The sequence below is a fragment of the Pseudophryne corroboree genome, chromosome 4, assembly GCF_028390025.1.
Source record: "Pseudophryne corroboree isolate aPseCor3 chromosome 4, aPseCor3.hap2, whole genome shotgun sequence".
NCBI classification, from domain to species: domain Eukaryota; kingdom Metazoa; phylum Chordata; class Amphibia; order Anura; family Myobatrachidae; genus Pseudophryne; species Pseudophryne corroboree.
Genome location: NC_086447.1, coordinates 603934428 through 603951616, shown reverse-complemented (window position 1 = coordinate 603951616; position 17189 = coordinate 603934428). Strand labels below are relative to the sequence as shown.

The following is a 17189-nucleotide window of genomic DNA, read 5'->3' as shown; positions in this document are numbered from 1 at the left end:
TCGGGGTTGAGCTGGACACATGGATTTCTTAGATTACTGAGGGAAAATCCACGTTTCTCCCCACGGGCTCCGAAGGCGTGCCTAACCCGGGACCATCTACCCAGTCCTTTCGGACTACAAGATTTAGATCAAGAGCTAGAGGTGCCTCCAATGCTGCGAGAGTCTAAGAGGTAAGAGACTGCAGCGGGATCTCAGGACCCCAGTACCAGTTCAGCCTCTACACAGGCCTCTGCATGACGGTGTCCCCCCACTCCAAGAGAATCTCAAAGTGGGTGTTCGACTGCGTCACTTCAGCTGCATCTGGGAAAGCTCCTGCCAGGATACCTGGGTAAAGGGCATCATTTCTCAGGGCTGCAAGCCGGAGTTCGATGGCGCTCCTCCCCAACGATTTTCAAATCGAGCTTACAAGTTTCGGAGGACACACGTGTTACGCTCCAACAGACGATCCTACTGTTGGTCCAGTCCCAAGTCATTGTTCCAGTTCCACTACAACAACAAGGAAAGGGTTTTCTCTTACGTCCTAGAGGATGCTGGGGACTCCAAAAGGACCATGGGTTATAGACGGGATCCACAGGAGACATGGGCACACTATAAGACTTTGAATGAGTGTGAACTGGCTCCTCCCTCTATGCCCCGCCTCCAGACCTCAGTTAGAGTCTGTGCCCAGAGAGACTGGATGCACACTAGGGGAGCTCTTCTGAGTTTCTCTGAAAAGACTTTGTTAGGTTTTTTATTTTCAGGGAGACCTGCTGGCTACAGGCTCCCTGCTTCGTGGGAGTGAGGGGAGAGAAGTCAGACCTACTTCTTCTTAGTTAAGGGCTCTGCTTCTTAGGCTACTGGACACCATTAGCTCCAGAGGGTTCGATCACTTGGTGTGCCTAGCTGCTTGTTCCCGGAGCCGCGCAGTCAGCACCCTCACAGAAGCCAGAAGAAAGAAGCCGGGAGAGTATATGAAAGAACAGAAGACTTCAGTGACAGCAGAAGACTTCAGTAACGAGGTACAGCGCAGCGGCTGTGCTGCGCGCCATGCTCCCACACATACTTCCAACGGCACTTACAGGGTGCAGGGCACAGGGGGGGCGCCCTGGGCAGCATGTTACTGAGGCAAAAACTGGCTAAACAAGATATATTATAAGTGATATTCTTTCTCAGTATTGATATAGGTGCTGGGGTGTGAGCTGGTATACTCCCTCTGTGTTTCTCTAACAGGCTTCCCTGTGGGTCTGTCCCCTAGTGTGTGTGTGCGTGTCGGTACGGTGTGTCGACACGTCTGAGGCTGAGTGCTCCTCCCCGGAGGAAGTTGCTGGGGACGCAGAGAAGGATTTGGGAGTGACTCTGTCGGCACCGCCGACTACTGATTGGGTGAATACTGTATGTTGAGTACATTGAATGCAAATGTAGCGTTATTGTCTAAAAGGCTGGATAAATCTGATTCTCAGACACAAACGTGGAGAAAATCCATGGAGGACGCCTTGTCTCAGGTACAGGCCCCCTCAGGGTCACACAAGCGTTCGTTTACCCAAATAGCTGATACGGATACCGACACGGACTCCAGTGTCGACAATAGTGAGGCCAGTTTACATCCAAAATTGGTTAAGAGTATTCAGTACATAATTGTGGCTATTAAAGATGTTTTACATATTTCCGAAGTGCCTGCTGTTCCTGATACAAGGGTTTGTTTGTATAAGGGAAAGAAAGTAAGCAGGAAACGACATTAAAGGCCATTTATGTCACTACGGGTGCACTCCTCAGACCTGCCGTGACCTCGGCATGGGTGAGTAGTACTATTGCTAAGTGGGCTGATAATTTGGCATCTGACATGGATACCCTGGATAGGGATAACATTCTTTTGACTCTCAGTTATATCAGGGACGCTGCAGCTTATCTAAAGGATGCTGCGAGGGATATTGGCCTCTTGGGATCAAGGGCCAATGCCATGGCAGTCTCGGCATGGAGAGCTCTGTGGATTCATCAATGGAATGCTGATGCCGACTCCAAGAAAGCTATGGAAGCTCTCCCATATAAAGGTAGTGTCTTGTTAGGTGACGGCCTCACCGACCTGGTGTCTACCGCTACAGCGGGTAAGTCATCCTTTCTTCCTTATGTTCCAGCACGACAGAAAAAGGCACCCCTATTATCAGATGCAGTCCTTTCGGCCTAATAAAGACAAAAAAGGAAGGGGGTCGTCCTTGCCTCTAAAGGTAGAGGTAGGGGAAAAAGGTCGCCTGCAGTGCCAGGCTCCCAGGACCAAAAGTCCTCCCCGGCCTCTGCCAAGTCCACCGCATGACCCTGGGGCTCCCCTACGGGAGTCCGTACCGGTGGGGGCGCGTCTCCGACTCTTCAATCAGGTCTGGTTTCACTCGGGCCTGGATCCTTGGGTGTTAGACATAGTGTCCCAGGGGTACAAACTGAAGTTTCAGGAGGTGCCCCCCCACCCCCCACCACCACCACCGATTTTTCAAATCAGCCTTGCCAGTTTCTATCCCAGAAAGGGAAGTAGTGAGTGCGGCGATACAAAAGCTGTGTTAACAGAGTGTCATTGTCCCGGTACCCCCGTCTCAACGGGGGGAAGGTTTTTATTTGAGCCTCTTTGTCGTACCAAAGCCGGACGGCTCGGTCAGACCGATCCTGAACCTAAAATCCCTCAATCTGTATTTGAAAACTTTCAAGTTCAAGATGGAATCTCTTCGAGCAGTGATCTCCAGTCTAGAAGGGGGGGATTTTATGGCGTCAGTCGACATAAAAGATGCCTACTTACATGTCCCAATATATCCTCCACATCAAGCTTGCCTGAGGTTTGCGGTGCAGGATTGTCATTACCAATTTCAGACGTTGCAGTTTGGTCTTTCCACGGCCCCGAGGGTCTTCAGCAAAGTGATGGCGGAAATGATGGTACTCCTACGCAAGCAGGGTGTCACAATTATCCCGTACTTGGACGATCTCCTGATAAAGGCGAGATCGAAGGAACAGTTGCTAATAAATGTGGAACTCTCCCTGACGGTTCTGCAACATCATGGTTGGATTCTAAATGTGCCAAAGTCTCAGTTGCTTCCGACAACTCGGCTGCCTTTCTTGGGCATGATCCTGGACACAGAACTTCAGAGAGTGTTTCTTCCAGCGGAAAAAGCTCTGGAATTCCAATGCATGGTGAAGGAGATTCTGAAACCGGCAAGGTGTCGATTCATCAATGCACTCGGTTGCTGGGGAAGATGGTGGCGGCCTACGAGGCCATTCAGTTTGGCAGGTTCCATGCCAGGGTATTTCAGTGGGACCTGTTGGACAAGTGGTCCGGGTCTCACCTGCACATGCCCTGGAAAATAAGTCTATCTTCCAGGACCAGAATATCTCTCCTGTGGTGGCTGCAAAATTCTCACCTTCTAGAGGGACGTAGGTTCGGGATCCAGGATTGGGTCCTGCTGACCACGGATGCAAGTCTCCGAGGCTGGGGAGCAGTCACACAAGGAAGGAGTTTCCAGGGAAAATGGTCAAGCCAGGAAACTTGTCTCCACATAAACGTTCTGGAATTAAGAGCCATTTATAATGGCCTTCTGCAAGCGGAACACCTTCTTCGAGGTCTACCTGTCCTAATTCAGTTGGACAACGTGACAGCGGTGGCATACGTAAACCTCCAGGGCGGTACAAAGAGCAGAATGGTGATGGCGGAGGCCACAAGAGTTCTCCGCTGGGCGGAAAAGCACGTGAGCGTTCTTCCTTCCGGGCATGGGCATCTGGTAAGCAGACTTCCTCAGCAGGCACGATCTCCATCCAGGAGAGTGGGCTCTTCATCAAGAGGTCTTTGCTGAAGTGACAAGGCGTTGGGGAATTCCTCAAATAGACATGATGGCGTCTCACCTCAAGAAGAAGCTTCCGAGGTATTGTTCCAGGTCAAGGGACCCCCAAGCCAGTGCAGTGGACGCCCTGGTAACTCCGTGGGTGTTTCAGTCGGTATATGTGTTCCCTCCACTTCCTCTCATTCCAAAAGTGTTGAGGATCATAAGACGAACAAGGGTTGCGGCAGTACTCGTCGTTCCAGATTGGCCACGGAGGGCCTGGTATCCGGATCTTCAGGAATTGCTCATAGAAGATCCTTGGCCGCTTCCTCTCAGGGAGGATCTGTTACTGCAGGGGCCATGTGTATTTCAAGACTTACCGCGGCTGCGTTTGACGGCGTGGAGGTTGAACGCCAAATCCTAGCTCGAAAGGGTATTCCAGGGGAAGTCATCCCCACTCTCCTTAAGGCTAGAAAGGAGGTCACGGCGAAGCATTATCACCGTATTTGGAGAAAAGATGTGTCGTGGTGTGAAGCCAAGAAGGCTCCTACGGAGGAGTTTCAGCTGGGTCGTTTCCTCTATTTTTTACAGGCAGGCGTGGATGCAGGCCTGAAATTGGGTTCCATTAAAGTGCAGATTTCGGCTTTATCTATTTTCTTTCAAAAATAATTGTCCGTCCTTCCAGAGGTTCAGACTTTCGTGAAGGGAGTGCTGCATATCCATCCTCCGTTTGCGCCACCCGTGACACCCTGGGATCTTGACGTGGTGTTACAATTTCTTCTGTCTCATTGGTTTGAACCTTTGTGAAAGGTTGAGTTAAAATTTCTCACTTGGAAGGTGGTCATGCTTTTGGCCTTGGCGTCCACCAGATGGGTGTCAGATTTGGCGGCTTTGTCTCACAAGAGCCCATATTTGATTTTCCATGTGGATAGAGCGGAATTGAGGACTCATCAACAATTTCTGCCGAAGGTGGTTTCTTCGTTTCACATAAATCAACCTATTGTGGTGCCTTTGGCTACAGATGCCGTGGCGGTGCCAAAATCTCTCGATGTCGTAAGAGCTTTGAAGATTTATGTCGCCAGAATGGCTCGTGTTAGGAAAACGGAGGCTCTGTTTGTCCTGTATGCTTCCAACAAGATGGGAAATCCTGCTTCCAAGCAGACTATTGCACGCTGGATTTGTAATACGATTCAGCATGCTCATTCTACGGCTGGATTGCCGTTGCCGAAATCAGTGAAGGCCCATTCTACCAGGAAGGTGGGCTCATCTTGGGCGGCTGCCCGAGGGGTCTCGGCACTTCAACTTTGCCGAGCAGCTACGTGGTCGGGTTCAAACACTTTTGCTAAGTTCTACAAGTTTGATACCCTGGCTGATGAGGACCTCATGTTTGCTCAATCGGTGCTGCAGAGTCGTCCACACTCTCCCGCCCGGTCTGGAGCTTTGGTATATACCCCATGGTCCTTTTGGAGTCCCCAGCATCCACTAGGACGTAAGAGAAAATAGGATTTTAATACCTACCGGTAAATCCTTTTCTCCTAGTCCGTAGAGGATGCTGGGCGCTCATCCCAGTGCGGACTGTTACTTGCAGTTGTATGGATGCTTGTTGTTTTCGGTTACACGAAGGTTGTGTATCAGTTATATTCAGCTTGTTGCTGTGTTAGTTCATACTGTTATCTGGTATTCCTGGTAATCCAGTTGTACGGTGTGTTGTAGTGTGAGCTGGTATGTATCTCGCCCTTAGTTTAAGAAAAATCCTTTTCCTCAAAATGTCCGTCTCCCTGGGCACAGTTACTATAACTGAGGTCTGGAGGAGGGGCATAGAGGGAGGAGCCAGTTCACACCCATTCAAAGTCCCATCTATACCCCATGGTCCTTTTGGAGTCCCCAGCATCCTCTACGGACTAGGAGAAAAGGATTTACCGGTAGGTATTAACATCCTATTATTACTCCAACCTGGTTGTGTTACCAAACCCGGACGTTTTGGTAAGGCCCATTTTGAGTCTAAAGTACTTGAACCCTTACCTAAACATTTTCAAGTTCAAAATGGAATCCTTGCAAGCAGTGATTGCGAGTCTGGAAGAAAGGGAGTTCGTGTTCTCGCTAGATATTAAGGATGCCTATCTCGATATCCAGATTTGGCCGCCTCACCAGGCTTACCTGCGGTTTGCTCTGCTGAATGATCACTACCAGTTCCAGGCACTACCTTTCGGCCTATTCACAGCTCCGAGGGACTTTACAAAGGTGATGGCGGAAAGGATGGTCCAACTCCAGGGGGTCAATATGGTCCCTTACCTTGACGATCTCTTGATAAAAACAAGATCCAGGGAGCTGCTATTGCTCAATATAGACCGCACAAGATTGTTGGGAAAGATGGTGGCCTCGTACGAGGCCATCCAGTACGGACGGTTCTATGCCAGAACGTTTCAATTAGATCTTCCGAGCAAGTGGTCCGGTTCTCATCTTCAGATGCACAGGTTATACATCTGTCACCTCAGGCCAGGATTTCCGTCCTGTGGTGGTGACAGTCCTCAAACCTGCTGGAAAGTCGCAATTTCGGGATTCAGGATTGGATCCTCCTCACAACGTATGCGAGTCTGAGAGGATGGGGAGATGTCACCCAGGGGGCTCAGTTCCAGGGCAGATGGTCAGCCCACGAAGCCATGCTTCTAGTCCACATTCTAGAACTTCGGGCGTTCTACAATGTTCTGCTTCATGCCTCTCCTCTGCTCAACGATCGGGCGATCCAAGTCCAGTCGGACAACGCCACGGCAGTGGCTTCCATAAATCTGTAAGAAGGGACCAAAAGTAGAGCCTGCATGTGAGATGTGTCAAAAATACTCCCCTGGGCAGAAAGAAACGTAAAAGCAATGTCCGCCATCTTCATTCTGGGGGTGGACAACTGGGAAGCGGACTTCCTCAGCCGCCACGATCTCCACCCGGGAGAGTGGGGTCTCCACCACCAGGTGTTTCAACAGATCGACTTGTGGGGCTGCCCACAGATAAACTTGATGGCTTCTCGACTCAACAAGAAGCTTCCCTGGTATTGCTCATGAACCAGGGACCCTCAAGAGAGGGCAATAGACGCGCTGACATCTCCTTGGCCTTATCGGTTGGTCTACCTGTTTCCTCCGATTCCGTTGCTCCCGAGGGTTCTCAAACGAATCAGGAATCAGGGAGTCCAGGCAATTCTGATTGCCCCAGTTTGGCATCGGAGGGCGTGGTACGCAGATCTTCTGGATGTGTCCGTGACAGACCCTTGGCCTCTGCCACTGAAATAAAAAAAATTAAAAAGGCCTTTCCAAGAAGGTTATTGTAACCTTATGGTTAAGGTATGGTTCAGGCCTGAAAACCTGTAACGTCAAAACACTATCATCATATCTTGAGGAGATATATCTCCTGGTGCGAGGAACACACATATCCTCCTGCAGACGTTTCCTGCAGGTTAGTGTGGATAAGGGCTTACGTCTGGGTTCCCTTAAGGTCCGGATTTCAGCTCTCTCAATTTTCTTCCAGAAGAAGAAGTTGACAGTGTTGCCAGAAGTTCAGACCTTCTTGCAGGTAGTTCTCCACATACAACCTCCATTTGTGCCACCCACGTCACCCTGGGACTTGAATGTGGTGTTGGAATTTCTACAGTCCTCCTGGTTTGAACCTTTGATGACGGTAGAAGACAAGTACTTCACGTGGAGGATGGTGATGTTGCTGGCCCTGGCTTTTGCTAGGTGTGTCTCAGAATTGGGGCCCTTGTTGTGTAAAAGTACCTACTTGGTCTTTTACGAGGACAGAGCTGAGCTCAGGACTAGACAGCAGTTCCTGCCGAAGGATGTCTCTGCATTCCACTTGATTCCACCGATTGTAGTGCCGTCAAGTTGTGGTACATCTGCTCCTCCGGAGTCGATAGATGCTTTGAGGTGAGAGCCTTGAAGATCTATGTCAAGAGAACGGCTCAGATCAGAAAGACTGATTCCTTGTTCGTGCTATACGATGCGCAGAAAAAGGGTTGCCCTGCTTCTAAGCAGTCCGTTGCTCATTGGATTAGGTTGACTATCCAACAGGCCTATGTGTCGGCAGCCTTGCCCATTCCACAGTCTCTGAAGGCCCACTCTACAAGATCAGTGGGGTCTTCCTGGGCGGCTGCCTGTGGAGTCTCGGCTTTGCAACCATGCCGAGCTGCTACCTGGTCGGTGAAGAACACCTTTGTGAAGTTCTACAAGTTTGATACCCTGGCCAAAGAGGTTTGGGCAGGCAGTACTGCAGGTGTCTCCGCACGTTCTGGATGCTTTGGCATGTCCCCATCATATTAAGTAAACCCCAGTATCCCTTATGGATGCTAGAGAAAACGGGATTTTAATACCTACCGGTAAATCCCCTTTCTCATAGTCCATAAGAGATTCTGGTCGCACGCCTCAGTGCCTTAACTTCTCTGCAGGTTTGTTCTTTTCCAAAAGTTACCTGTTCAGCTGTTGCTGTTTTGTTCCAGCTGTTGCTGGTTGTTTTATATTATGGTGTGCTGGTGTGCGAATCTCACCACTCGTTGTTGTGTTCCTTCTCTCAAGTATGTCTTTTCTCCTTCATGCACTATTTTACTTATAACTGCCTGTGGGAGGAGGCATAGAGGGGAGGAGCCAGTACACCCAGTTGAAGAAATTTTAAGTGCACCGGCTTCTTTGGACCCCTTCTATACCCATCATATTAAGTAAACCCCAGTATCCCTTATGGACTACGAGAAAGGGATTTACCGGTAGGTATTTAAATCCTGTTTTTATTCATGAGCCCGAAGGGCATGCAAAGCCTCTTTTGCTTGCTGGATCTGCTTTATCACAGATTATACAAATCTGTAGCTACAGTAGCAAATAAAAGTATGCTTTGTGCTAAACACAGATATGCAATAGAAGTGCTAACGCCGCTTCCTTTTCTGTTTTGTATAATATATCATTAATATTGCCTAATAGTTGGTACTTTGTACAATGTGGATGAAACAGAGCGTGGGCATATTTGTTGTTCTTGTTTCAAAATGTTGCCTAGTGTTATTTAGTTAGTCGCACTAAATTACAGTCAGTCATAAGCTCCACTTATAGCAGTGAAAGCCGCCTTCCCTTTTTAAAGTTCAGTCAGTGATTGTGGTCAAAAGCAGGTGGTGGTCTGCTTATGCAGAAAGAATTTATTACAACTCCTTCAATAATAGATTTCATTCTGTTAGACTTTCCTACTTTCTATGCAGTTACTGTTTTTTGTAACACTGCTACTTATTTTTTTATCATCAATCATGAAAATCTCCCACCCACAACATTCGGCAGCGTATTACACATGCCATGTGGTGGAACCAATTAATGATCACAAATTCAAAATTCTTTTTGCTTTAGAATAATTTCTGCAGCACGGTGGTCAGCTATGAAGTTTTTTAGGCTCAGATCACCTAAGAGTTTGTACAACTCTGTTTCTTTAGAAGGAATTTACATAACTTGTACATTTCTCTGTGTAAATGGGAGCTTTCATAGCTGTTCATTCTAAATAAAGAAAAAACATTAATGCTATATAATGTCTTAAAAATAAAATTTTCCATAAAATACATTGCTTTAGTTGCCACTTTGTCTGTTACATTTTGGTCATTCACAATTGTGTGGTCTGAGAGCACATTTCTCTGTAACAGATTACTTTTTTGTTTATTGCTCTTTCCTTAATGTTCTTCTTTGTGTTTTTTATATACAGTTGGCATCCTGTGCCAATTCGGAAGGCTGTGCAAATGAGGGTAAAGGTTTGTTGCCATCTAGTAGCAGAGATTTGGCTCCCTCAAATGTGGCTTCTGAGGACCCAGCAAGTGGATCCGCTCCAGTGACCCAATCTTCCATTCTGTCAACGCGTCAGCTAATACATATTGTAGCAGATGTGGATAAAATAATTGATCAGGTAATAAGAAAATATAACTGTAAGTGGGGAGGATCTTGGGCATGCTCTGTCATAAAAAAAAACGAGAAATGGAAAAGGAATTACTGGTGTATTGCATCCGTCACAGTTGTGAACGTAGTGAAACCCTGAAACAGCACAAAAGTGTAACAGAATTACGTCTCCCACAATGGTTTGTGTCTGTTATAAAATGAAGAAACCATTAACTGGAGGTGATCAATTTAACATTGCCTGTTTGTTAGATCTTCTATGGAGAAAGGTAAACATAGCACATATTGGGACCCATTCAGAGGGGGATACATTTGTGAAGCAACTGTACATAAAAATAACCTACAGTATGTACATAATGAGATGAGGCTTGAAGAAAAATAACCAGCCACTAAAGTATAGCCGTGTCCAGCTTTATATGAAATAGCCAGTAATGTCCTACAACTGTAGCTCACCTCAAATTTGGGGTGCTGAGCCCCAAAAAGTGTAGTAGGAAACCAAAAAAGGGGGGAGGGGGAGGGTGCTGTCATTGGACAAATCATTTTCATTTAATAAGGTAATGAAACAATGAAACTTACAATTAATCTAGGACAATACACAGAAAATAAACCATAAATATAAAACAGACTTGTGTGTGAAATGTGGATAAAGAATCCTATATAATAGACTCAAAGTACAGGTGTAAGGGCAGTAGAAATTCACTGATAACAATAAAGCTCAGTACTGTATATATTGAAAGCATTAGTGCTGTGCTCGTATCCAATCTGTCTTTTGCCTATTTACCCTAGAGTGTATACTTTTTCATTACTTTTGTTTTTTTCTCTGACGTCCTAGTGGATGCTGGGGATAGCGGCTCCGCAGGAGTCTGGGCACAAAAGTAAAGCTTTAGGACTACCTGGTGTGCACTGGCTCCTCCCCCTATGACCCTCCTCCAAGCCTCAGTTAGATTTTTGTGCCCGAACGAGAAGGGTGCACACTAGGTGGCTCTCCTGAGCTGCTTAGTGAAAAGTTTAGTTTTAGGTTTTTTATTTTCAGTGAGACCTGCTGGCAACAGGCTCACTGCATCGAGGGACTAAGGGGAGAAGAAGCGAACTCACCTGCGTGCAGAGTGGATTGGGCTTCTTAGGCTACTGGACACCATTAGCTCCAGAGGGATCGAACACAGGCCCAGCCATGGAGTCCGGTCCCAGAGCCGCGCCGCCGGCCCCCTTACAGAGCCAGAAGCAAGAAGAGGTCCGGAAAATCGGCGGCAGAAGACATCCTGTCTTCACCAAGGTAGCGCACAGCACTGCAGCTGTGCGCCATTGCTCCTCAGCAGACTTCACACTTCGGTCACTGAGGGTGCAGGGCGCTAGGGGGGGGCGCCCTGAGCAGCAATAAAAACACCTTGGCTGGCGAAAATACATCACATATAGCCCCCAGGGCTATATGGATGAATTTTAACCCCTGCCAGAATACACAGAAAAACGGGAGATAAGGCCGCCGAGAAGGGGGCGGAGCCTATCTCCTCAGCACACAAGCGCCATTTTCCCTCACAGCTCCGTTGGAGGGAAGCTCCCTGGCTCTCCCCTGCAGTCACTACACTACAGAAAGGGTTAAAAAAGAGAGGGGGGCACTAATTAGGCGCAGTATTAAAAATACAGCAGCTATAAGGGGAAAAACACTTATATAAGGTTATCCCTGTATATATATATAGCGCTCTGGTGTGTGATGGCAAACTCTCCCTCTGTCTCCCCAAAGGGCTAGTGGGGTCCTGTCCTCTATCAGAGCATTCCCTGTGTGTGTGCTGTGTGTCGGTACGTTTGTGTCGACATGTATGAGGAGGAAAATGATGTGGAGACGGAGCAAATTGCCTGTAATAGTGATGTCACCCCCTAGGGGGTCGACACCTGAGTGGATGAACGGTTGGAAGGAATTACGTGACCGTGTCAGCTCTGTATAAAAGACAGTGGTTGACATGAGACAGCCGGCTACTCAGCTTGTGCCTGTCCAGACGTCTCATAGGCCGTCAGGGGCTCTAAAGCGCCCGTTACCTCAGATGGCAGATACAGACGCCGACACGGATACTGACTCCAGTGTCGACGGTGAAGAGACAAATGTGACTTCCAGTAGGGCCACTCGTTACATGATTGAGGCAATGAAAAATGTTTTACACATTTCTGATAATACGAGTACCACCAAAAAGGGGTATTATGTTCGGTGAGGAAAAACTACCTGTAGTTTTCCTGAATCTGAGAAATTAAATGAGGTGTGTGATGATGCGTGGGTTTCCCCCGATAACAACTGATAATTTCTAAAATGTTATTGGCATTATATCCTTTCCCGCCAGAGGGAAACACCCCCTAGGGTGGGTAAAGCGCTCACACGCTTGTAAGAACAAGGGCTCTACCCTCTCCTGAGATGGCCGCCCTTAAGGATCCTGCTGATAGAAAGCAGGAGGGTATCCTAAAATGTATTTATACACATACTGGTGTTATACTGCGACCAGCAATCGCCTCAGCCTGGATGGGCAGTGCTGGGTTGGCGTGGTCGGATTCCCTGACTGAAAATATTGATACCCTAGATAGGGACAGTATATTATTGCCTATAGAGCATTTAAAAGATGCATTTCTATATATGCGTGATGCACAGCGGAATATTTGCCGACTGGCATCAAGTGTAAGTGCGTTGTCCATTTCTGCCAGAAGAGGGTTATGGACACGACAGTGGTCAGGTGATGCGGATTCCAAACGGCATTTGGAAGTATTGCCTTATAAAGGGGAGGAGTTATTTGGGGTCGGTCTTTCAGACCTGGTGGCCACGGCAACAGCTGGGAAATCCACGTTTGTACCCCAGGTCGCCTCTCAACATAAGAAGACGCCGTATTATCAGGCGCAGTCCTTTCGTTCCCAGAAGGGCAAGCGGGCAAAAGGTTCCTCATTTCTGCCCCGTGACAGAGGGAGAGGAAAAAGGCTGCAGAAATCAGCCAGTTCCCAGGAACAGAAGCCCTCTGCCAAGCCCTCAGCATGACGCTGGGGCTTTACAAGCAGACTCAGGCACGGTGGGGGCCCCGTCTCAATGAATTTCAGCGCGCAGTGGGCTCACTCGCATGCAGACCCCTGGATCCTTCAGGTGATATCTCAGGGGTACAAATTGGAATTCGAGACGTCTCCCCCTCGCCGTTTTCCTAAAGTCGGCTTTACCGACGTCTCCCTCTGACAGGGAGGCAGTTTTGGAAGCCATTCACAAGCTGTATTCCCAGCAGGTGATAATCAAGGTACCCCTCCTGCAACAGGGAACGGGGTATTATTCCACACTGTTGTGGTACCGAAGCCGGACGGCTCGGTGAGACCGATTCTAAATCTAAAATCTTTGAACCCTTACATACGGAGGTTCAAATTCAAGATGGAGTCACTCAGAGCAGTGATTGCGAACCTGGAAGAAGGGGACTACATGATGTCTCGGGACATCAAGGATGCTTACCTTCATGTCCCAATTTACCCTTCTCACCAAGGGTACCTCAGGTTTGTGGTACAGAACTGTCACTATCAGTTTCAGACGCTGCCGTTTGGATGGTCCACGGCACCCCGGGTCTTTACCAAGGTAACGGCCGAAATGATGATACTCCTTCGAAGGAAGGGAGTTTTAGTTATCCCTTACTTGGACGATCTCCTGATAAGGGTAAGATCCAGAGAACAGTTGGAGGTCGGTGCAGCACTATCTCAGGTAGTGTTGCGGCAGCACGGTTGGATTCTCAATATTCCAAAATCGCAGCTGGTTCCGACGACTCGTCTTCTGTTTCTAGGGATGATCCTGGACACAGTCCAGAAAAAGGTGTTTCTCCCGGAGGAGAAAGCCAGGGAGTTATCCGAGCTAGTCAGGAACCTCCTAAAACCGAGCCAAGTCTCAGTGCATCAATGCACAAGGGTTCTGGGGAAAATGGTGGCTTCCTACGAAGCAATCCCATTCGGCAGATTCCACGCAAGAACTTTCCAGTGGGACCTGCTGGACAAATGGTCCGGGTCGCATCTTCAGATGCATCAGCGGATAACCCTGTCACCAAGGACAAGGGTGTCCCTCCTGTGGTGGTTGCAGAGTGCTCATCTTCTAGAGGGCCGCAGATTCGGCATTCAGGACTGGGTCCTGGTGACCACGGATGCCAGCCTGCGAGGCTGGGGAGCAGTCACACAGGGAAGGAATTTCCAGGGCTTATGGTCAAGCCTGGAGACATCACTTCACATAAATATCCTGAAGCTAAGGGCCATTTACAATGCTCTAAGCTTAGCAAGACCTCTGCTTCAAGGTCAGCCGGTGTTGATCCAGTCGGACAACATCACGGCAGTCACCCACGTAAACAGACAGGGTGGCACAAGAAGCAGGAGGGCAATGGCAGAAGCTGCAAGGATTCTTCGCTGGGCGGAAAATCATGTGATAGCACTGTCAGCAGTGTTCATTCCGGGAATGGACAACTGGGAAGCAGACTTCCTCAGCAGACGCTCTGGTAACACCGTGGGTGTACCGGTCAGTGTATGTGTTCCATCCTCTGCCTCTCATACACAAGGTACTGAGAATTATAAGATGGAGAGGAGTAAGCACTATATTCGTGGCTCCGGATTGGCCAAGAAGGACTTGGTAACCGGAACTTCAAGAGATGCTCACGGAGGATCCGTGGCCTCTACCTCTAAGAAGGGACCTGCTCCAGCAAGGACCCTGTCTGTTCCAAGACTTACCGCGGCTGCGTTTGACGGCATGGCGGTTGAACGCCGGATCCTGAAGGAAAAAGGCATTCCGGATGAAGTCATCCCTATCCTGATCAAAGCCAGGAAGGATGTAACCGCAAAACATTATCACCGCATTTGGCGAAAATATGTTGCGTGGTGCGAGGCCAGTAAGGCCCGACGGAGGAATTTCAACTGGGTCGATTCCTACATTTCCTGCAAACAGGAGTGTCTATGGGCCTGAAATTGGGGTCCATTAAGGTTCAAATTTCGGCCCTGTCAATTTTCTTCCAAAAAGAACTAGCTTCAGTCCCTGAAGTTCAGACGTTTGTAAAAGGGGTACTGCATATACAGCCTCCTTTTGTGCCTCCAGTGGCACCTTGGGATCTCAATGTAGTTTTTGGGTTCCAAAAGTCACATTGGTTTGAACCACTTAAATCTGTGGAGTTAAAATATCTCACATGGAAGGTGGTCATGCTGTTGGCCCTGGCCTGGGCCAGGCGCGTGTCAGAACTGGCGGCTTTATCCTGTAAAAGCCCTTATCTGATTTTCCATTCGGACAGGGCGGAATTGAGGACTCGTCCTCAGTTTCTCCCTAAGGTGGTTTCAGCGTTTCACCTGAACCAACCTATGGTGGTGCCTGCGGCTACTAGGGACTTGGAGGACTCCAAGTTGCTAGACGTTGTCAGGGCCCTGAAAATATATGTTTCCAGGACGGCTGGAGTCAGAAAATCTGACTCACTGTTTATCCTGCATGCACCCAACAAGCTGGGTGCTCCTGCTTCTAAGCAGACTATTGCTCGTTGGATTTGTAGTACAATTCAGCTTGCACATTCTGTGGCAGGCCTGCCACAGCCAAAAATCTGTAAATGCCCACTCCACAAGGGAGGTGGGCTCATCTTGGGCGGCTGCCCGAGGGGTCTCGGCTTTACAACTTTGCCGAGCAGCTACTTGGTCAGGAGCAAATACGTTTGTAAAATTCTACAAATTTGATACCCTGGCTGAGGAGGACCTGGAGTTCTCTCATTTGGTGCTGCAGAGTCATCCGCACTCTCCCGCCCGTTTGGGAGCTTTGGTATAATCCCCATGGTCCTTACGGAGTCCCCAGCATCCACTAGGACGTCAGAGAAAATAAGAATTTACTTACCGATAATTCTATTTCTCGTAGTCCGTAGTGGATGCTGGGCGCCCATCCCAAGTGCGGATTGTCTGCAATACTGGTACATAGTTATTGTTACCAAAAATCGGGTTATTGCTGTAGTGAGCCATCTTTTCTAGAGGCTCCTCTGTTATCATGCTGTTAACTGGGTTTAGATCACAAGTTATACGGTGTGATTGGTGTGGCTGGTATGAGTCTTACCCGGGATTCAAAATCCTTCCTTATTGTGTACGCTCGTCCGGGCACAGTATCCTAACTGAGGCTTGGAGGAGGGTCATAGGGGGAGGAGCCAGTGCACACCAGGTAGTCCTAAAGCTTTACTTTTGTGCCCAGACTCCTGCGGAGCCGCTATCCCCCCCATGGTCCTTACGGAGTCCCCAGCATCCACTACGGACTACGAGAAATAGAATTATCGGTAAGTAAATTCTTATTTTTTACTCTATTGTGCTAATTTTCTTCAATTTTGCATCTTTGTTCGCTTATGGGGGGTAATTCCAAGTTGATCGCAGCAGGATTTTTGTTAGTAATTGGGCAAAACCATGTGCACTGCAGGGGAGGCAGATATAACATGTGCAGAGAGAGTTAGATTTGGGTGGGGTGTGTTCAATCTGCAATCTAATTTGCAGTGTAAAAATAAAACAGCCACTATTTACCCTGCACAGAAACAAAATAACCCACCCAAATCTAACTCTTTCTGCACATGTTATATCTGCCTCCCCTGCAGTGCACATGGTTTTGTCCAACTGCGAAAAAAATTTCTGCTGCGATCAACTTGGAATTACCCCCATGGTGTACTAGGTTCCTAGTGTTTTGGCACGGCTACATCGCAAAGTCTGCAACGTACTAAATGGCGTGATTTGAGGATAGGAGTATGTGGACACATCTGTATATATGTATGCTCTTTTAACTCCAATTGCAAGCTGCTGTATGAATATGCTTGTTGCTTTCTATTTTGTTGGTAGGGTTCCTTCTCTGAAGTTAGCAATATTTTCTGAGTAATTTTAAGAAAAACCGGCCTGCTAAATATGCTCCCTAATCCTACAATTAAAAGCTGCTTCCTTTTTATGTCCATGAACATTACTTCAGCGGGTACATTATAATCAACTCAACTTAATACAGAATACAGGTTGAACACGATTGCCATTTTGCCTCCATTCAACCTCCATTACTATGTATGTAACTGTGTGTTTCTAAAGCTCTTGCACAGTGAATAGTAAGGAGCATTTCATTGTTTATAATAATGCTATTTCTCTGACGTCCTAGTGGATGCTGGGAACTCCGAAAGAACCATGGGGAATAGCGGCTCCGCAGGAGACTGGGCACAACTAAAGAAAGCTTTAGGTCACCTGGTGTGCACTGGCTCCTCCCACCATGACCCTCCTCCAAGCCTCAGTTAGATTTTGTGCCCGGCCGAGGTTGGATGCACACTAGGGGCTCTCCTGAGCTTCTAGAAAGAAAGTATAGAATTAGGTTTTTTATTTTCAGTGAGACCTGCTGGCAACAGGCTCACTGCAGCGAGGGACTAAGGGGAGAAGAAGCGAACCTGCCTGCTTGCAGCCAGCTTGGGCTTCTTAGGCTACTGGACACCATTAGCTCCAGAGGGATCGACCGCAGGCAAAGCCTTGGTGTTCGGTCCCGGAGCCGCGCCGCCGTCCCCCTTACAGAGCCAGA

At 48.2% G+C, this 17189-nt stretch overlaps 1 protein-coding gene across 3 annotated transcripts in view; it reads left to right on the top strand.

Moving 5' to 3' along the window:
* COG2 (component of oligomeric golgi complex 2) overlaps positions 1-17189 on the top strand; it is a 199487-nt gene that overhangs the window by 132991 nt on the left and 49307 nt on the right. For all 3 annotated transcript variants that reach the window (XM_063917580.1, XM_063917579.1, XM_063917582.1), the window contains exon 13: positions 9480-9677. In XM_063917580.1, coding sequence (XP_063773650.1) covers positions 9480-9677 — 198 coding nt within the window. The remainder of the gene's footprint in view (positions 1-9479; positions 9678-17189) is intronic.